A 22,604-nucleotide genomic window follows, 5' to 3' on the forward strand; every position below is an offset into this window, starting at 1 on the left:
AAGGACAAAAAGCTGCCTTCTCCTTAGCCACAGTGTCGTTTCTCAAACAAAGTCGTCTTTTTTTCCCCTTTCCACACTGCCATGAAGTAGAAAGAGAAGAAAAATGAAAAGGAGGTAGATAAATAACAAACAAAGTTCATGAAAGGGAGGGTAAATGAGAGAGAAAGAGGGTGTATTTATTCATGTGTGTGCCTGTTTTTGTAATGATGAGGAGAAGGATGCCAATAACTGAGGCTGTCACAAATGCCACCCTGTGTGTTGTTGCACTGAGTGGATGTGATGAAATGAATTTCATGCAATAGGGTCAACAGTGGTACAATGGGACATGAGGAAACCACAGGTTAAAAATGAAATTTGTTTGCCTGAATGCAGTCCAGTAATATTTATAAGGGTGCAGTGTTCAAATTAATACATGGAAAAGCCTTTTAGTCGGGTACACATTTACTGTCACGTCCCCAGGTTTCTGTCCTGTTCAATTAAGTATTTGCAATGAACATTTTTGCAGCTTTGGAATCCATGTAAGTCTCATGTTTTGCTGTCATACTGTCACACACTGCTAATCATTGTATCAAGGTCACTTAATCAATCTGAGAGTGAAAACAAGGACAGAGCATCCTCACTTCAGCAGTGCTGCAGGGAAGGAGAGGGGCTGATTCAGTTTACCTTGCCATCTGAAGATACTGCAATGCCTTCTAATGGCCACTGGTAGGCAGATAGAGTAACTGCGATTATATGAATGAATGAATGAATGAATGAATGAATGTACTTGAATAAACTAATATTTTTACAACTAAAAGTGAAACAGATGAACAGAATAGTCGATAAGCAGAAAGTTAATCAGCAACTAACATATATGTGCTTTTTATGTTTTACTTAATTTGTCCAACCATACCATGTCAGTTTGTCCTCTGAGAACTGTAATATGGATTGTTTGCCATTTTTAAACATTTTATTTTATTTAGTGACTATTAGATTATTGGATTATTATAATTTGAGAGAATAAACAGTTGATGTAGCCCCAGTTACTACAATCATATTTGTCTTGTGTGAGTCGTAAGTCATATATACACTACCAGTCGTAAGTTTGGACACACTTTCTCATTTTATGGTATTTTTTGATTCTCATGGCTATTTACATTGTAGATTGTTACTGAAAGCATCAAACTATAAATGAACACATGGAATTATGTAGTAAAAAGAAAAGTGTGAAATAAGTCAAAACATGTTTTAGATTTTAGATTCTTAAAAAAATAGCCACCTTTTGCTTTGATTACTGCTTTGCATACTCTTAGCATTCTCCCGATGAGCTTCATGAGGTGGTCACCTGAAATGGTTATTTCAGGCATATTTCTCCAGAGTCGCGTACCAGGTATTCAGGATGTATGAGGGGAGTGGGTGAGGGTGTAGGTGGGTGGGAGAGGGCTATTTAGGTAGTCTACAAACAAACATTAAATACCTGACATAAACTTGAGAAACAATTTTAATTAAAATCACTTTCTGGAGGTATAAATTGCTGGGGTCAAATTGACCCCAAGGCTAAAGGTGTTAGTATATTTGAAGGTAACAGGGGGATTAATGACTGGAAATGCCTCATTTTTCTCCTTTAACAGAACTAGCTATCAAAATGATACACTTGTGGATGTGTGGATGAACCACATCAGCCTCTGTTCAGCTGTTCTCATGCTGCACTGGCAGCAACATTGGGGATAAATGTGAGGAAAAATGTATTGGAATGTTATAATTCCATCAATCTTCAATCCATCTTTATTGAATTTGACTAAAATTTATGTAACTTTTTTTTATTATTTAGGCACTTAAAGAATGTAATTTTGAAGTCCCCTTCTCCACTAGGCCTGAGACCTGGAAAAAATTGATGTGTTTTCTTTTGCCTAATCAAAACTGTGAATTGGAGTAGATAACAGCCTTGTAGCAATGAGTAAATAAATACTGATGTTATTGAACCTGCTCTAAAAATCCTTAACAGCAGGTCTGCCAAAATTGATGCAACTGAAATGAAGCACAACAAATGCTCCATCCATTTTTTTCTTTAGTGCCATTCTGCTTCTTATCTGAATGTGCCAACCTTTGAAAAATGCCGCTGGTTGTGTTTTTTATCAGAGATACAGCCAGCACATGAACCTACAGAGTGGAAGAGGTTAAGTGACCGATTAGTCTCAGCATAGGTTCTCTCAAGAAGTGTATTGGCAACTCTAGAATTCATGCTTCATTAGTGCATTTCTTTGCAACTTCATCTGAGATCTGTGAAGTTTGCTGTGAATACCACCAGCTGCATTCATTATACTGGGAACATATCACGTCTTAGTGAGACAGATCGGGTGTAGTTTGGCTGGAACAGTAATTGTCTCACTCAGTCATAAACTTGTCTATCGGCCCCCCGTTCTGCAGGTGACACGCTGAGCTGGGTCCATTGTCTCTGCTGTACCGCTGAAAAGTAGTTTTTACCTTTACAGCATTTTAAAATAAGAAAAGCGCTCAATCCTTGTATAATTTCCGATGGCTGAAATCTTAACATTTGTGGCAGAAATCACGACACTATGGAATGTGGCCATTTAATATAGATGTACCCACAAACAAAATTACCTTGTGCTGAGTGGATAACGAACTGCAGTGACCTAAATATGTCGTGGGCGTTGGGAATTGATGGGACTCGGAAACACCCCCACAATTTTATCAATTGTTCCCTGTATCATTTCAGATGGATAAGTCCAGATAACTCCGCAGCGGTCGATATGTAGTAGAATCGCAGTCATGTGACCATCAGCAGGCAGCTGACGTAGCATTCGCGTGTCGTCATAGTTAGAGTGATGCTGTACCACTATCTCGCAATGATACAGCAATCTTTAACAAATTCTTTAGTATGTTTTTGAGTAATGTTGCTAACACACAGACAGACAGACGGACAGACAAACGTATGCCGATTGTCACATAACTGCACCGTTCCTTGGCAGAGTAATTTGTTTTGGATGTTCGTTAACATGTATACACAACACAACTCTTTCGGGTTCATTATTAATTACTCTCCTAATCAATTTCATAGCATGCACAGGATATTTTTTTGACCTGCAATTTTGTTACTGAATCCTTTAAAATGACACTCGAAAAGTTCCATTTGTAGGTTTGTGGATGTAATCTAACTTTTCCGTGCATGGGTCTGTGTATGTCCTTATCAGCTGTGCTACATATCAGCCAGAAGTGACAAGGGACGGTTTGAAGTCTTGCTGGTGAGTGGGAGGTCCTCTCTGCATCATCACTATAGCAGGCAAAGTGAGAAGGGTTACAGTTCGCACCTTCGACTTGGCAAACGCTTATTCATATCTACTAAGATGTCAGGAAGCTTTCTCATATGCGTCCGTCAGTACACAGCCACAGTTAACCTATTAATTATTCAACAAGAGAGTTGTGGATATTTAATGTTGTGTTGTAAGGCCTCTTTTTGGTGCACTTTTCCTGCTCTACATTCATTGCTCTTTGCTCCTTTGCGTCTGTTTCTTGCGTGCATCTTGTATGTGTGCATCATTCCCACTTCCTCTTGCTGTTTCAAAAAAAAAAAAAAAACAACAACAACAAAAAAAAGAACTTTAGCCCTCTGGCTCTGCAGCCAAAAGTCAACATGAGTGTGTGTGTGTGTGTGTGTGTGTGTGTGTGTGTGTGAGTGAGAGAGAGAGAGAGAGAGAGAGAGAGTTGAAGTCTGTGTACTCATGTCATGCTTCAGGTGATTTTACACTGTTGAACAGCAAGAACATGATTCCCATACTCTCATCCCTCTATGTCTGCATTATTAATTGTCTGAGGTACCAACCATAGCTATTTGCACCCTGCAGGCACCCAGCACTCAGTACCTAAAATTAAAAGCCGCAATTGCCTCCCAATAAAAGCCATAATAACACTCTTTAAAGTTACATTTTGCTCCCACAAAAGACTTCATTTAACTGTGGAAGAAATAAAGCAAAAAATGGCATAAAGACAGACAAAAAAGGGGCTCTGCTTTGTGTGTGTCTTTGTGTGTGTGAGTACATTTCAAAGTGGCTACAGCCAAGATTCATGTGGCATGCTGTAGCTGGTAGTGGAGAGGGATTGGTCAATGCAACATAAATGGAGGCGGAACACATTCATCAAGGTGGCAGAGATTTGAGACTAGAGAGGCCCATCCAATCACCGGCACAGAATAAAGGGGAGAGGCATAAAAATCTGTACAGCAAGGTCATTTGAAAAAGAAGCTGATAAGACGAAAGGATCAAATCTCCAGTGCGAGCGAGGGCCTCCTCTTGATGTCTGTCCCCATTAACGAAAGCCTTCACCTGCCTCGTACAGTCAATGCCAAGCCTCAGCTGTCTGATACAATGAAGGGGAAGTTTAAAAAAAAAAACAAAAAAACAAACCTGTCAGACATGCTTTTATTGCTTCTATTTTGTCATCAAAATTTAAGGCCCCACTTGCAATTTTTTTCTTATTTCTTTTTCAGGAATAATATTAAATGCTGAGGGTTTTTTTGTATTTTACTGCAAACCGATACCAAATTCCGGTCGTGTTACTGTGTGTTTTAGCCTCCGGTCTTGCTGTCACACGCAGGCTGCTGATTTGTGGCATCACACAACCTTTCTTGTGCTCTGGCTGTTTGTGTATTGGAGCATTGACAACTGTACTGCTCTCAACACTGCAGTATGGATTTAGTCAGTTTGCGGTTTTACCACAGTCACAGTCCGGTGTCCACACACACGCACGCATGCACGCACGCACGCACGTACGCACATAAAGCCACACACACACACACGCACACAGTCAATCCTACAGCAGGTTTGCTATGTCACACTGGGGGCTGCTGTGTAATTGGGTGAATCTGCTATCCAGCACGCTACAGAGATAGCCTTTTAAAATTTCACTTCACTTCTGGGAGTGTAAACAAACCTTAGGATTACTAGGGGTGTAAATCCACATTCCAGCATTTCTGTCGCTCTGTCATTTTTTCTCTCCTTTTTTTCCTGTCGGCCACCGCCTTTAGAGAGTTTATGGGTGTGTGTTCACTATTTAGAGGGTGTTTGTGCATCTGTCTGTCTCCCTATGATTGGTGACAGTCAGCATGTTAACAAATGCACAGATGTGTGGTTGTTTCCAATATGTATATATGTGCATATATGTGTGTTAGCGCGTGTAGGTGCGCTGTAGGTGTGTATTTTAGGCTGTCTGCCGTACGGACACTATGTGGCAGCATGCAGGTTTCTGTCTGTGTGTTCTCTGTGATGGATTGCTTGTCAGACAGCAGCGTAGCACCGCTCTCACCGGCTGACGGAGACATTAAGTCACCAGTCACGTAGACGTAGTACATTTCAACATTCCCCTGGGAAAACGCTTTAACCCTTCTCCCTCCAGGACGGCTGTCAGATGACAGCGTGTATTACTTAGAAGGTGATTGCCGCTAAAACCCGCAGTGTGGCTGGATTCAGCTGAGTTCAGTGTCTTAATGCAGTTGTGTGGGAGGTGGAGGACCTCTGTCACACGTAACTTTAAGATGGGCCAATTGCGAGGGTTATGGGCTACAGACTGTGTGCTGCTGTGACTGTCACTCAGATGCTTGAGGTGCTTTTTTTTCTCTTTTCTTTATTTTACCTCTGCAGGTTGTAAGAATAGAAAACATGTAATTGGCTGAGAACATCTTCTTGTACTGCAGCAGCCTGGGGGAGTCGTTGCTGAGCGAGGGATTGCAATACTTTCCTCAAACTCTGTCCTTTGTTTTTAATGCAACATCATCCTCAGTGCTGCTGCTGTCCCCAGAATCTGAAAATAACACACTTTAAAACAATGTCAACATTCATATTGGCACCGAAAGCAAATTGACTTTTTCTGTTACAGATAGGTGACAAATTAAAGGAAAAACTTCAACGCCCAGGCTCGAATATATATATATATATATATATATATATATATTTTTTTTTTTTTTTTTTTTTTTTTAGAGGCAGGGTTGGATCCCTTTGCCCCTTTAGAGAGAAGAGTCCCGGCAAATCAGTACAAAGTAGTTCTAAGTGATCATGTTTTACAATGATGAAGCATTTCTATGGGAGTTGGTCTCTTTCAGGATGACAATATCCCCATTCATAGGGCACCAACAATGGTTGGATGGAAATATTATGAATCACTTGGTTGGCCTTCATAGAAAGATAATCTCAACCCAACTGAACACCTACAGCAAATTATGGACTGACAACCATCATCAATACACCAAATGAGCAACTATCTTTTGGGAGACTGGTTCCATTCCTGGGCTGCACACTTGATCAATGGTTAACACTGTCGCCTTGTAGCCAGAAGATCTGTGGTTCGCGTCCCGGCCTGGGCCTGGGATCTTTCTGCATGGAGTTTGCGTGTTCTTCCTGTGCATGCATGGGTTTTCTCCGGGTACTCTGGCTTCCTCCCACAGTCCAAAAACATGGTGCAGTTAATTAGCGATTCAAAATTGTCTCTAAAATTTGTCTATGTGTAGCCCTGTGATAGTCTGGTGACCTGTCCAGGGTGTCCCCTTCCTTCACCCTAAGTCAGCTGGGATAGACTCCAGCACCTCATGACCCTAATGAGGATTAAGTGGTGTATAGATAATGGATGGATGGATAGATAATGGATGGATGGGTTCCATCCCTCCAGCAGACCTCAAAAACTCGGAGAATCAATGTTGGATGCATCGAAGCTGCACTGGCTTCATGTGATACCTTAACAACTTTAAGACACTTTATGTTGTTTTTGTCTTTAATATGCAAGGTAGTTTAGCTTTCTTAACATAAGGTTAGTCTTTTTCTTATGACTCTTTTTAATTTTAGTCAAACATGTTTTACGTACATTGTCATGTTTCTCAGATCTGAGATTACCTTCACAGTAAATGTTTATCTCTAAATAAGCAACAATTAAAGTCTCACCACCACCTGATTAATAGTGGTCTGGTAACATAAGCAAGCAACCCACCCTCAGTCATCAGAATCAGATTCACATATTGCTGAGTTCTGATCATTTTACCTGACACCCAGTTGCTTCTAAGTAGTGATTAAAGGACAGCAAAAACTCAAATATAGAAATCTCTCATAATCACAGCTGTTCTAACTTTGGCTGGTTATTTTGTATTTATTTAGTCTCCAATACTGATGAAAAAAACAATTGTGTTTCTAAGGCATTTAAAAATATTCACACACTAATATTTACACTACAACAGAACATTTGTGGACTTAATTCACTGTGGCAAAAATATCTCTTAGCCAGTTTCCTTCTGTTCAGTGGTGTTCTTTCCCTGTGTTCAATCAGCAAGGCTTGTTGTTGTCTGCCCACTGCTCTCTATTTTTCAAGGGAGGATTGCTGAGTTATCTCCTTTTCTGTTGCTCCCTACTGATGTGACCTGATGGTTGACAGGAAGATTTGATCCTGAGGACATTTGCTGCTAACTTACTGTGAGAAGTTGAACTTGATAGATCAGCAGTGAAACTACAGTTTCTGGTTAAACAAGAGTCCCCAAACAGGATTTTCCATGGGATTATAAATACAGATTTACACTAACAGGGCACTTAATTAGGTATGCATGAAAGATCTAATGGATTCCAATACAATAGCTCTGTCATAAAATCTACTGTTACAAAGCTTTTATATATATATATATATATATATATATATATATATATATATATATATATATATATATGTGTGTGTGTGTGTGTGTGTGTGTGTTTGTGTGTGTGTGTGTGTGTGTGTGTGTGTGTGTGCGTGTGTTTAATTTTTTTTAGTAATTATTTTTATTGTTGTTTAGGTCATAATGGTTGGTGGTGGTACACTGCATTTAAAAATGTCCCTAATATATTCCCCTATCATGTGAGTATCAGTGTGTGGAATAAAGTTTCAGGAGCACTTAAAATGTTATGCAGTCCAGTACACCCATATCACTCACTATGAACCCAATAATAAACATAAAGCAGAATATTTGCCTTTTTGACAAAAACTGAAAATGGTGAAGTTACACAAAAACAGAAAATAATAAGCATGAAGATTTCACATACACTACTATTCAAAAGTTAGGAGTCACTTAGAAGTGTCCTTATTTTTGAAAGAAAAGCATTTTTTTCAATGAAGATAACAATAAATTAATCAGAAATACAGTCTAGACATTGTTAATGTGGTAAATGACTATTCTAGCTGGAAACGGCAGAATTTTAATGTAATATCTACACAGCACATGAATAAAAGTGTGAGTTTTCATGGACAACATGAAATTGTCTCAGTGACCCTAAACTTTTGAACAATAGTGTACATGTACCTAATAAATTGACTCTGCCCATTTAACTTATCTGGTTACGTTATTATACAGATTTTTCTTCTTCCACTGATCGCTACTTGGTTCCTACATCATACAAATGTCAAGTCATCACCATAACACAAAATAATGTGTATTGCATAATATGTTTCCTCTCAGTTCTCAGCAATAGCAATAATCCTATCATGCTGCCTATAATCCTGCCTGTGGAAACATGTACACTAGTTCTGCATGCAAACACACTGGAATACATATAGAAGCTCACACACACTGGGAAATGTCTCCTGTTGGCCACTTAGCAGCTCAACTGGAATAGTATTGGGCTACACGCCTCGTTATGGGCATTTTGGCCACAGCGTATACATAAGTAATTCATTTCTCGTATTAAGTATTAACTTTGATCTTTGGTTTCTACTCTCAGGAGCCAGTGCTCATGTCATATGCAAGTTAATTTCCCACCACAGTTTTGCATTATGCTGAAACTTGTTTTTTTTTTGTTGTAGTTGTTGTTGCTTTTCCCCCCCCTTTTTTGCATTGAGGAAACATAATTCACATTAAACACTCTTGCCCCTGTGGCAGAGTTCTCAAATTAAGCAACATTTTGTTCATTTACCCATGATAAAGTTGTTCATTAGACAATATACTTTGCCTTATTCTTTGTTATTACCTTGCCATTGTAAATGCCCTGGGAGCAATTAGACATGTGAAGTGCCCAATTTTCCGTCCTCGACTTCCAGTCCTGAACTCTATCTGCATGTTGCACACATTTCCTATGAACTAATTAAAGTGAATCAATGACACAATGCTTTAAAATGGCGGCATATGTCACGGCCATCAAGGAGGAACAAAGGACCCTCTTAATTATTTTGTTCCTGCCGTTCCTGTAAATGGCTTGTCAAGTCAGCATACTCAGTAGCCAGCTCCTTGAAAAGAGGATGTCATGTACACACACTGATACATACTGTACACACACACACACACACACACACAGACATACACAAACACTCTCCCCAGTTTCTCTGTGACGGCTCCCTCTCTTCTCTCTCTTATAAAAGACTAGTAATTGTACTACAACAAAGACAATGTAAGTGCTAAAGTGTGACGGTCCCCTTACTCTTCAAAAGTGCAGTGTCCCTTATCCATCATTGGCTCTGGGGAACAATTTCTTGGATGCTGACAACCATATCTTATCTTCAAGATATTTTTTTTCGTTGTTGTAAGCCCTCTTCTGGCCCACGTTGTATTTGGCCAGGTCTAATTTTTAAAAGTGTGCTACAGCCTGATATAAACACATATATCCTGATCTTTCCAGCCTCCGCAGCGTGTTCCTCATTCATTTGCCCTGTTCCTCCACTGCATTCTGCAGCCCTGCTGAAACACGCAGTTTAGCATGAGTATGCATTAGTCCTGTTATGAAGACTGATGGGCTGAGAGAGACCATGTTTTTTTTTTCCTGCCTTGCAATCATTTACTCTGCTTTACTATAATCTGAAATACTTACACTATCGTTCAAAAGTTTGGGGTCACTTAGAAATGTTCTTATTTTTGAAAGAAAAGCATGCTTTTTTAATTGAAGACAAAAATAAATTAATCAGAAATACAGTCTAGATATTTTTAATGTGGTAAATGACTATTCTAGCTGGAAATTGCAGATTTTTAATGGAATATCTACATAGGGGTGCAGAAGCCCATTTCCAGCAACCATCACTCTTGTGTTCTATGTTACAGTGTAAAAATAAAATTCCTATTGATATGGTAAAATTCTGGCAGCTGTGATTGCCAGAATACCACTGTAAAATTATGGTAGAACATTTTCTTCATATATGGTAAAGAAATGTGTTGATATTGTTGATTGTATAGTAAAAGTAATAATAATAATAATAATAATAATAATAATAATAATAATAATAATAATAATAATAATAATAATAATAATAATAATAATAAAACAGCCTGGTGTTAAAAAAAGGTTTAACCTTTAAAAAAAAAGTTTTACATGAAAATTAACATGTAAATACCTATGAAATAAAGTTTTTGTGACCTATTAGAAATATTATTATCAGCATTATCAGCACAACAGTTTGTGTTTTTAACATTTAATAATATACATACAGTATATGCAAAAATTCTGGTTATAGCTGTCATAAACAATAAGGCACATACACAAAAGCACATCAATTTGACTCGTACAAACTAAAATTTTCACATGAAATGAATGCAAAAATATTACTTGTCATAAATATTACGGCATGTTTCCATTATCAGCACAACAGTACGTAGATTTAACTGTAAAAAATGTATTTTGGGGGGGAATAAATGCAAAAATTACAGTATTGAATGTTATATTCATATTAAATAACTGCATATAATAAATAAATAACTTTATGAAACTGTTTACAGATTTTTACCGTCATGGTTTGATAATTTTTCAGCATACAATTTACGAGTATTTTTTACAGTGTAGCTAATCGTGTTGAAAGGCTAACTGATGATTAGAAAACCCTTGTGCAATTAAGTGAGGTAGCACATGAATAAAAGTGTGAGTTGCCATGTATAACATGAAACTGCCTGGGTGACCCCAGATTTTTTTGAATGGTAGTGTACATCTTCCTGATATAAATATAAAATATTCAACACTTTTAGGCACAGCATGGACTGCAGATGAGTGTTTGATGTAAATGATGCCAAATGATGGGGTGGGAGGTTGCATTGGCAAATAACAAAAAGTTCATTCATGCCAGTTGTTTATAAGCATGCTTATTTGTTCAAGGGTTTCCCTTCATGCCCATCTGCATTGTTGCCATAAATGCCCATCTGCACCCCAGGAATGAAAAACTGGCTTTGACTACAGTAGGAAAATCAACTGGCACTGCTCCAACTATGTCATCTTCTCCTCTGAGAGAATAGACGGACGGGGATGGATGGATGGATGGATGGATGGATGGATGGATGGATGGATGGATGGATGGATGGATGGATGAAAGGATGCCTCGACACGCTTGTTTTCTCCACCTCGTTACAACTGTTTTCTGTGTTATCAAGAGCTTTGGCCTGCCACACTACAGCACAGCACTACACTTTGTGTTTGACAATACTCTGCCTCAGTGCTAATCGCCTCTTAATTCTTGCGTTATTCCCCATCCGTGCACATGCATTTCAATCACATAGGTGGTACTGTCCAAAAATAGTGCTGGCGGCACTGCCTGGAGAGATGGGCTGTCAGTCTCCCTGTCTGATCATAAGCTATTATCCTCTCTGCCCACAGACAGGAGAGAGAGCTACACCACTGACTATGTGATCATGATCAATACATAATCACTTTCCTGTCACCGCAATGGTGCTATCAAGGGACAGTCCAGCCTCACACACCAGCCATTTTAGAAAAAGAGTTTGGCACGCCATCTTTCTGACCTAGAAAGACGGGAAGGAGGGGCGAGCAGTGGCTAAGTGAGGGTCGGACTCATTTAAACAGTCACTGCCATGAGAGTATTACATTTTCAGTGTGCTTGGATTCATTACATTAGTTTGCTATGCTGCTGTCAGGAAAGTGATGTTTATGAGACCCTAAAAATATTTCGTGACCAAGACAGGATGTCTGCTTTGTAATACTAAATGACAGCGAGTCACAATAAGCATGCAGTTATCATTTATTATAAGACTTTGCTGAATAGTTGTGTAATTTGCCAATGGATGCATTCAGCTTTGCAATTTCCGAATAATAGATTTTAACAAATTTAATCACCACTGCACAGTCAAGAAGTCTGTTGTTGGTGGTAACTGACAGCAAGTGGAGAAACAAAAAATAATATTGACTATGAAGATTCTTCCAACACAGTGTCAAATTCACCTTAGTGCATAAAACATTATAATCCCAGCTAGAGACTCAGCAGTATAGCATATTTAATACAGATTATGAAATGCTGAGTATGAGGCCAACACACTAAAAAAAAAAAAAAAAAAAAAACTATATGAGGAGGATGTAGGAAAAAGCATATGTGAACAAAACCAATAATGTGAAGCATTACTATTCCATTTGTCACAGGTATGGTGCATCATAATTGCATATCTTTTAGCCCTGGTATGCAGAACTGATTCACAATGATCTCATGCTTGTTTGTTATTAAGCTTTTAGAAGTAGCCTGATGTCATGGCCGTGGGACTTAGAGTGTGACATGACCTTTTATAGCAAATGAATGGGGAAAAAAGAACGTGAAGACTAATCTAATACACTTTTTGTCTAATTTGGGTAATTACTCCTCACTGTCCATTCTCTGTGTGCACTGAAAAATGAATCTGGTGCTCATACACAGTACAGGATCTGTAAATGGGACGCAAACAGAGTGGCTCAGACCGATCTGCACAACACTATTCCAATGTGTCCTATGCACATTTGAATAGTAAACATGACACATACTAACTAGCTAAATATCAGTAATCTTCCTGTAGAATCACAGACTCCACCATTCATTTGGAATTGTGTTCCATCTGACCTGGCGATTGTTAATTCAGTATTCACTCTCCCTACAACTTTGTTTTGAGGTCTGCCTGCTAATTTCCACACTCTGTTCACAATTGCTACCTTCAGGCTGTTTTTCACTGCCAGAACTTGTGGTCATTTTGGGGAGGCGCCTAACTTTCTGCATGTAGTGACCCTGTAGATCCTCTTTCAGAGCTGTTTTTAGGAGAGTAAAAAGAAGTACTCCAGAGGAGGTGCTTCTGAGCCTAACACTGATTGGAGCTTAACACTGACTGGCTAAATTCAAATAGAATAAGTGTCTTTTTTGTTGTCTTTTCAGGGTGTTTAATGGGTAGCAGACTTCTCCTCTCTAACACTGAACATTTTCTGTTTAGGCTAACATATCAAACCCTGTATTGTTGTATTAGCTGCATGTTCACAGAATTGGAGTTCCATCTACTAATTACTGCTGAGTCCCACGCTGCTTTGAAAACAGAAAGACAAGGTCCGATTAGCGGGCAGTTCTTGTAAATGTTCCTGCCATCTCTTGCCTGCCCCCAAGTTCCTGCTGTAGAAAACTACCTTTTGTCAGGCTGCTTGATGCCGGACAGACAGTACACAGATGGTTTAGCTTTTTCAGTAAAACAGCTGTGTTCTGTTTAATTCCACTGATGACAGTGGTGAGAGTGACACAAAACAATAATGCTGTTGTAAACAATAAAGCAGCGAGCACAAGGTTTTATTTTGATTAGAGAAAGAGAGAAATATTATATACATGTCTGTTTTATTTATTTTTTTTATCTTACTGCAGCTTCCACAGTTCTGTGCTGTTATGCACCCTACAGCCTCTCTGCCTTTCTTTCTTTTTGTCCCGGTGTTTCTCCCTCCTCCTTTCTTTCGACCCCTACAGTGTAAAGCCAGTCAGACATAAACAGTATTGTTTTACCCGGGTAGGGCTCACAGCAGGGCACTGTTAGCCCCACGCCTCATGCAGCCCACAGCTCTCCCCATGCCTCAGTGATATCCCTTCTCTATGGCTCACTGCCTGCATACATATGAATGCCCCCTGTCTTCTACCCTTCACGCTTCTGAGCTGGTCCAAGCTGAGAAGAGCTGAGATGTTACAGAGCTGCCACGCTTGTTGGACGGACAAATATGGAGGAGAATTGTAGCATTGCAGCACTAGTAAATGAACTGTAATGACACATTCTTCGGAGTGATTATAGATATGATGGTACTTGAGCTGCGAGTGCTTCCCTGCGGTGCGGTGTGCTTAGTTGTACTAAGCATGCTGAGGGTGAATTCTGGGAAATGTGGGGGAAAAAGCAGCTCATGTTCTTGTTGTAAAAATAGGACTGTTATGCATATAAACATTTTAGAAAAGACGTTGCAACAGTTTTGTGCAATGCAGTGCTTGCGCTTTGCAAGGATGCCTAATTGTGGAGGAGCCTATCAGTTTAAAAAAAATGGTGTTTATCTGAGAAGAAATAATGCATAAAACTGTCTTGATGTCACTAACTGAGATAAATTAATATATTAATATGTATGTTTATATTTTGACATTTAGTCAGGCTTATGCATTTTCTGTACATCAACTGACTTTTTTCTTTTTTAATGTCGGAAATACTGCTGACAAGTATATCACAAATGTCTGCAAAAATCCCTGTTTGTAGATAAAGCTGTAGACAAGTCTAGTGTTTAATTTTCAAATTCATTTCCTTTCACTTCCACCCTGCGGTGTACAGTAAGTGTCTTCAAATGAGCATCTCGTGATGGCTGAAAGCTACATCTTTATGACTTGCCACTATTTGATTATTCTTGCAATACTTCTAAGGAAATAAGCAGACTATACAGATGAAGTTGTGCTGCAGGGTAATGTCTTACAGAAATAAGCTGCAATGTCCTTCCACAGCCATTGTGTGTCACACCGTGCTGCATCCCCCAATTTATCCCCTCTCTGGTTCAAGGAAGATGCCTATTGATTTCCTATCACTGAGCCAGTGTACAGAGTAAATAGGAAGTGTGCCCTATTATTTCTGTCGGTTGATAAAACATAAGGCTAGGCCCCGGTGTCTTTATTATGAGCCCCCCTTTAGCCACTGCATGCCCTGTAGCCAAAAAATTATGGCTGTAAATTTGATGTAAATGGTTCATATACGGTAATGACGTCCTTTGGAAATGATGTGTGTTTAAATTATCGGCGTGCTATTAAAGCCTGTGAACTTCAGGACATGATTAATGAGATTACACTTAGCGAGGGAAAACAAGCGTAAATGCGGGCTGTATTTTCAAACATGCTTAATGTGTGTCACCCTGCAGGCTGCTGCCTAAACCAACAGAGGGAGATTTGCTTTCCCGGGAAAAGGTGATATGCAATCCTTCAGTGTCTGGGCATCTGTTAGACGGCAGGAGAAAAGTGAGACAAATCCATTTAGACACAAAATGGCATGATTGCACCTACTTCCACATTTCTAACGGGTTTGACCAAGAATGGTGTGCAGCACTTCCCTAGTAGAGAGGTTGCCAAAGCAATAAAGTGTGCAGGACATCAGTTACATTCCAGTGAACATTTTCCATTTGCTAGTGTAGGCTTTTTACATAATTCCTCCCTGCATGGCTTTTGTTTTTAGCAACCATTCAGCTTTTTCATCCCTGGAAGTTTATATTGTAGGTGTTGTGTTGCTATAATTGTAATCACCACAATGCTACAGGCTTCAAATAAAAGCCAGTGACAATATTCCTCCTACAATTGGGTTTCTGTGCCCATTGCCTGGCCTACAGCTGCATCCATTTCTGCAGTGTCCCTGAAATTTCTGTGCATTATCAAGGGGAAGGACGAGCTAATCTGCACTGATTTGAAACAGGACCAAAACACTGGCTTTCCTAATCCCTCATTTTTTTATCAGGGTGGTGAGGAGCATTTTACCCCTGTGGGAGGGAAAGAAAGAGGGAGCTATTTCATGCCTCACTGGTTCCACTGTTTTTATGAAGATTTTTTTTTCCTACCCCTACTTCCCCACTTCAATCTATAGTGTAACTGAATTTTAAAAAGCCTGTTTGCAATAGTCCTTTTAGAAGTAAGAAGGTACCTGTCATGATTAGGAATGTGTAGATGGCTACTTTCTTTCCTCTGTAGTAGTAATAATTTAACTTTATGACTGATAAGACTCTGTATCTCTTTAAAAAAAAAAAAGGAGGTGCAATTTCCTTAGCTGTCTTTCATTTTATTCATTTGACAATTGGCAAACATCTATAGCACACAGGATATAATTTGCTTCGCGGAAATACTGCTTCTGTGCACCAATTTGGATTAACACGATTGTGGAATACAGTTCATATAAATATGTTTCCTTACATTCTGTCAACCAGTTAATTTAGCACATTATTAATTTTAATAATTTTAAAAAGTTCTCAGCTTGTGCAGCTTCTGTTGAGTACAAACTGTACAATAATACAGTGTTAACAGCTACTGAAATGTGATACCTGGAATCACTGTATATGTATATATATATATATATTATATATATATATATGTGTGTGTGTGTGTGTGTGTGTGTGTGTGTGTGTGTGTGTGTATATGAAGATTGAGAGTAAGTGATCTGAATGACACTTGAATGGTTTCAAGAAAAGAACATTTTATCTAAGTCCATCAGGAGCTGACATCAAGTCATAATGTTCTGTTTTTTTGCTAGTGCAGTGCAGCAAGCAGAAACACAGAAAGAAAAAGAGCTCATTGATCTGCTGTTATCTAAACACTGCAAAAGGCACGGGGTGTAACAAGCAGAATGAAATTTACAAGGTAAGCTTTGGCAACACAACAACAAGGGTCATCATAAGACTATGAATTACTAGAACACCTCTGTCTCAGAGGACCACTTGAGGCTCTCTCACTGTGAAATAATTGGGTTGCAACAGTGAAACTGCTACTCCAGTTAGAGTGCAAAGGTGGCTTTTGCTTTGTTTTGCTGTTACAAGACTGCAGACACTGCGGTGACTATTAATCAATGGCTGACACATGTAGATGATGGCATAAAGCAGGAGATAAATCCCCAAACTACCACAAAGATGTGAAAATCATCTTTTGTGCAGGTGTCTTTATGAGAGCGCATTCTGTTTTTTCAGCAGTAATGCATTGCAGGAACGATCTGGGTTTAAAACACTGTTCCCACTTTGTTCTGAATGTCTTGCAGGTTAGGCTGTCACTGGGCAGCACCCTTGGTTAGCAGTTCAGCTGGGGATTGTTGTGGTGCTTGTTGAGCCAGAAAAAGACAACATACCAACAGAACACAGATGTCTGATTTGTTGGTTACACACTGCGATTTTTGAGACTGTGTTTCCATCACATCTGGTGTACAGTTTGTATTTTTTTTTTCCTGCTTTAATTCATTACCAGAACCTCCGAATCACAATGCTGCAGCCAGAACTCGTACTTGGCACAGGTCTTTACATTACAAGCCTTTTCGTCTGCAGTGGACAGATTTAGGTGCCTGTGGCAGGACCTGAGCTGGCTGCGACGAGGGACATCTCCCTTTGTTGTCAGAACACCTCTAAACATCTTTCACAGAAACAATTACCATACCATCTGTAGCTCCCTGCCAGAGTGTTGCTCACTGTCAGCAAGTCGACTTCTTTTCTCTCCTTTTTTCTCACACCCATTCCTCACACTGAGACTGATGAGGAGCTTGGTCACTGTGAATTAAAATGGATGAGTTTAATTGCGATAATTGTCTCTTTATATTAAGATTTTCTGTGCATTTTTCCTGATACCTTATAATGGAGCTGTGAATGGTGGATTGAATTGTCACTAATCTATTTTCTGATTTGCCTTGAGCGTTTGGCGGAGCTGGAATATTGATGAAGCTCCATGCATACATTTTCTTCAAACCTCATAAGGCTGGTTAACAGAGAAGCTAATTTCTGCTACACTGAGTATTATTGGGGTGAAGGTAATGGCTAATTGCAGTCCTGTTAAAGGATTTGTGATATCCAATTAGCATTTTAAAAATACATGTGCCAATAGTCCCATTAGCAAAACCAAAATTTTATTAGAAAAACTATTTACAGACGGTGAAGTGCTTTCATTTGTGCGTTAAGGTTTGATGTTGGCTTCAAGCAGTAAGATGTGGGATTATCTAATAACCTTCAATTGAGTGTTTACGGGTATTTGATGTATGTATTTGCAGTCTGCAGTTCTGAGACAGCAATAGCTGCATAAAATATATAAAAGTATAATTTGGTGATCAACAGATGCATTTACTTTTCCTGCTAGATTACTATAAGTATGTGACAAATACATCACTGTCAGGTTGAATTGTACACTGGCTGACTTATGCAGCATAAGGAAAGACAGACCAGGCAACTAATCAGCACTGTCATGACCACTTTGCTCACTTAGGCCAAACATCCATTACAGCATATTTCTTCTGGGATCATGTCACATTTGCTGCCCGTAATTGACGCTTTGACTCTAGAACTGTACACACACAACATAGATTAATGGCATGGGGCAGCATACTACCAATACAGTTTGCATATGCACACGCTTGTTCTTTAGCAAACATCCAGTTACGTTTGACAAACCTAGGAAAGGCCTTGCTTTTTTGTTTTTTTTTCTTTTTTTTTTTAGGTGAATCACAAAGTTCAAGTGCTCACTTCCAACAGGATGGGATAAATGAAACAGGATTTTTGAAAGAAATCAACCCCACATAGGGTTGAAAGGTCTCATCATGATTGGCTTGGTACCCCCAGATTTTACTTTCGTCCTATATAAAGATGATTGCTTATAGATTTGCAGTTCGTAACCCTGTGCTTCTGCATCATAGGTACCCCGGTTACCAGGGTAACAGCTACAGACGCCGATGACCCAGTGTACGGGAACAGTGCTAAACTAGTCTACAGCATACTGGAGGGGCAACCATATTTCTCAGTGGATCCCAACTCAGGTAAATGCAGTTCTCTACTTGTTGCTGTTTTAATTATGAGGGGACAAGTGCTGTGATGGTTGTCGTGTTCCACTTAAATGAAGTAATTAATTAGAGTGGCATACCCCGTAAGCCATTCAAGAGTATGTTTGAAACATTGATCTAAAGAGCCACCTGTGCAGATGGCCATGTCAGTTTGCTTACTGCAGCTAAATTCAATATTACACAATAAATAGCATGCTAAATACTATGCACACAATAGTACAGAAGCCCAGTATAACCACTTTGACTTTAAAAAAAGCAACACAAAAAGAGGACACCTTTGTGGGGCTGAAGAAATCTCTTTATACTGCTATTCATTGTTTGCCTGACAAAGCCTGACAAAGATCCTTGTGAGATCGAAATGTTGCTTCATTAAATTTAATGGGAGCTGTTAATACAATGTGCAAATCTTTTGTCTGTTTCTAACCAATGGAGAGCATAATGTATTACAAAATGTAATGAATGAAAACCACGCCCATAATGGAACAAAAAGGAAAGAAATGGGCTTTACAGTCAAACAGTGATTACATCTAGGGATTATTTCAACAGTCTTTTTCTTCTAGACAGGGCCAGGCACACCAGGGCAGAGCCTTTTAGTATTTAAGCATTGTCCTTTTTCATTACCTGCTTCGACTTAGATAAATGAGCTTACAATGTCACCTCAGGTCAAGTTGTGGGCTATCACTGTTTGACCGAGTTTCTAGCTAAGCACATCCAAGTGACAGTTAGGAATAACTTTACCAAAGAAGGGTCAAGTTTCTTGTGCAAAGATGCAGATAAGGCCCGACCTCAACTGCAGGACCTTTAAAGCTTTAAAGACCCAACAGTATCAGACCCCCAACAAACAGCCGACTGTCTACACAGCAGCTGTGGCCACTTTTATGTATTATGCAGTGGAATATTACTATGTAGGTTTCACTTTAGTTAACAGTTCGACCTGACCGATAACAAAAATATCTTAAACTATGATAAGTATATTGTAGTAGTTATTATAGAAGTATTACTATTAACAGTAACCAGAATTTTTCAAGCCTTCCGAAATCACCAGAGGCCAGACTGTCCCTGCTTTCAACTGGTTTACAAGCAAACATTATTGTGGCTTATAAATATGGACGTATTCTGTTTTATTATCTGAATTTGAAACCATACTGAACTGATGATTTAGTGACATGTATGTATGGTGGAATGTGTGTATTTTAGTCTGCTTATTTATTTTATTTTATTTTATTTTATTTCTTTTAAACTTATCTTACCTTATTTATTATATGTTATTTATTTATGATGTATTTTTTAATATCATGTGTTCTGTTTTATTGTGTTGCAGTGCAGCTCGATGTCTTGACAAATTTCTCCCATGGGAGACAAATAAAGCGAACTTTGAACTTTGATTAGAAACCAGTGGTTTAACTGTGAGGTCCAGACTACTTGATAAGCTCTGACATCTATAAAAAACTAAAAATACTGATGTACAGTATATGGCGTTTACTTCTACATCAGTTTATATTCTTCTCTAATGTTGCCCAAATTTCAGCAGCAAATACCTCTGTGCTGCCAATACTGTGGATTCAAATGGAACAGATAGTGAATGAGTGAGTGAGTGAGTGAGTGAGTGAGTGAGTGAGTGAGTGAGTGAGTGAGTGAGTGACTGAGTGAGTGAGTGAGTGAGTGAGTGACTGAGTGACTGAGTGAGTGAATGAGCCTGCCGGCACACCTGAGGTGATCTCACACTGTAGCTGCATATTATGCTTAAAGTGCACACATTTTCAGATAAAAAACCCTATCCTGCCCTATGTTAATGTGTATATTGAAACAACAGACAGAGTGAATAACATTGATTATCTCATCACGATGGCCCCTACCAAGATGTTGCAGCAAGTGAACAGTCTGTTCTTGAAATTGAATTGTTAGAAGCAGGAAAAATGTGCAGTGTAAGGATCTGAGAGACTTTGATAAAGTCATGATGGCTGAACAACTGGATCAGAGCATCTTCAAAATGGCAGTTCTTGTGTGGTGTTCCTGCTTTGTGGTGGTTAGTACCTATTAAAAGTGGTGCAAAGACGGGTAACTGGTGACAGGATCATGGATGCTGGAGGCTCAGTGATGCACGCAGATAGTGAAAACTGGCTCTAGTGTTGAAATCTTTAGTGCTGGAGATGAAAGAAAGGTGTCAGAACACACAGTGCATTAAAACTTGCTGCATATGGGGCTGTGTAGCTGCAGACCAGACAGAGTGCTCATGTCCATGTGCGTCTCATGAAACTCTCCTTCAGAGCTCTTTGGCAGCATGACATATGCAATATTAGGCAGCTGGTTTGAACACTGAGGCTGATCAATGTATATGTCTATATTATTATGTAACCACACCTCTACTCAGCAAGCGTGTGAGGGACAACATTATCAAATATATGCTAAAAGGGAGCTGACAATGTTGGTTATAGCTTCTAAAGTCATGTAACAACAGCAGGACTGCAGGTAACTCAGCCCATCTGTTTTTTGAAATGCTTGTAGATTATCGCTGCGTGAGGCTGCCGTTAACTCAGGCTGCCAGGCTCACTTTGTTTCTTCACCGTTTCCCTGTACAGCTGCTCACTCATGCACATTTATGTTTCAAAGCATAAACTGTACGCTGGGGCAAACATGTCTGTTACTGGGGGTACTATAACTAAACTGAGGAGTTTATGGGTTTAATTAAAACATGAAATATGAATATAATGCAGAAACCTGGTAAGGAAAAATAAACATTTTAAATATGGAAAAAAAAGCAGCCACACAACTGATACGATAAGTGAAATAGAAGTAGAGTCCACATATTGCAGCTCCAGTAAATGTACTGGGTCTTACACAGCTCTTATTCCGGCTTTGTTGATAACATCTTGAATAGAAAATACTATATACTCACAATATCACTCAAGAGTGACTGGAATCTGCATATTAAAATAGGCCAGGCCTTATACAGAAACAGAACAGTGATGAATAAGACATGCGTGGCCTTTCGCAACAGAGAGTCTGGATGCACGTAGGTGGCTGAGAAAAAAAAACTTTTTTATCAGTGGAATACATCAGCACATGGTTTATTAATATTAGTGGTAATATGTTGGCCCTGGTCAAGGAAGGTCAACTGATTATCAGTGATATAGTATTATCTGATTCAGCAGTGGGATGCATGAAATTCATTATTAAAGCTACAAAAATCCATATGAACAGAGCTTGCATCCATGAGTTGCATGTTTCCTTCAGCTGACTGTTCATCCTCAATGGTAAATGGGCCAATAGCCATATGCTGCCATGTTCTGTAACATCATTGGGTTATGAATTCCACATGATAATAATTTTTCCTTTCACAAGGCAAACTCTTCAGCAGTGTCATCATGCATAAAGTTATCTCAAAACAGATCCAGATTGGATCTTTAATTGCTTTTTCAGCTGACTTTTTAACATGTGTCTGTAAGCAATATGATTAAATAATGGTGAAATTACATTAATAAGAAATGAGATGGAAATCGACGGCTCACAATTTGGAAAACATCGCACAATAAACAAGCTCCAAGAAAGGGAGTTCCAAAATTTATGTACATAATTAGAATGAACACTTTGGGCTCGTCCTAACTGCTATAGGCATCACAATCTCGAAGCATCTACAGCCGGAACGTGGCTTTAGAAAACACGCTGAACGGATAATTTATGGATTAGCATTCATGCTTTGTGTGATTGTGGAGCACATGCAGATGGCTCATTCAAGTGAGCCAGATGTTTTAATGAATGTTAATGAAAAATAAAAGGTAAGGGGAAAACAACCATTAGAATGTGTTTGACACTTACAACACCACATTGGAAATGAAAAGCATTCAATAAATAAATAAACATCATGCCCCAATTCATCACTTGC

General features: G+C 39.0%; 1 protein-coding gene across 4 annotated transcripts in view; it reads left to right on the forward strand.

The window, feature by feature from the left end:
• Positions 1–22,604, forward strand: part of cdh8 (cadherin 8) — a 101,534-nt gene that overhangs the window by 45,995 nt on the left and 32,935 nt on the right. For all 4 annotated transcript variants that reach the window (XM_023261734.3, XM_023261732.3, XM_055012275.1 and 1 more), the window contains exon 4: positions 18,578–18,697. In XM_023261734.3, the coding sequence (XP_023117502.1) occupies positions 18,578–18,697 (120 nt within the window). The remainder of the gene's footprint in view (positions 1–18,577; positions 18,698–22,604) is intronic.

This window comes from Amphiprion ocellaris, chromosome 1, assembly GCF_022539595.1.
Source record: "Amphiprion ocellaris isolate individual 3 ecotype Okinawa chromosome 1, ASM2253959v1, whole genome shotgun sequence".
Taxonomy (NCBI): Eukaryota; Metazoa; Chordata; class Actinopteri; family Pomacentridae; genus Amphiprion; species Amphiprion ocellaris.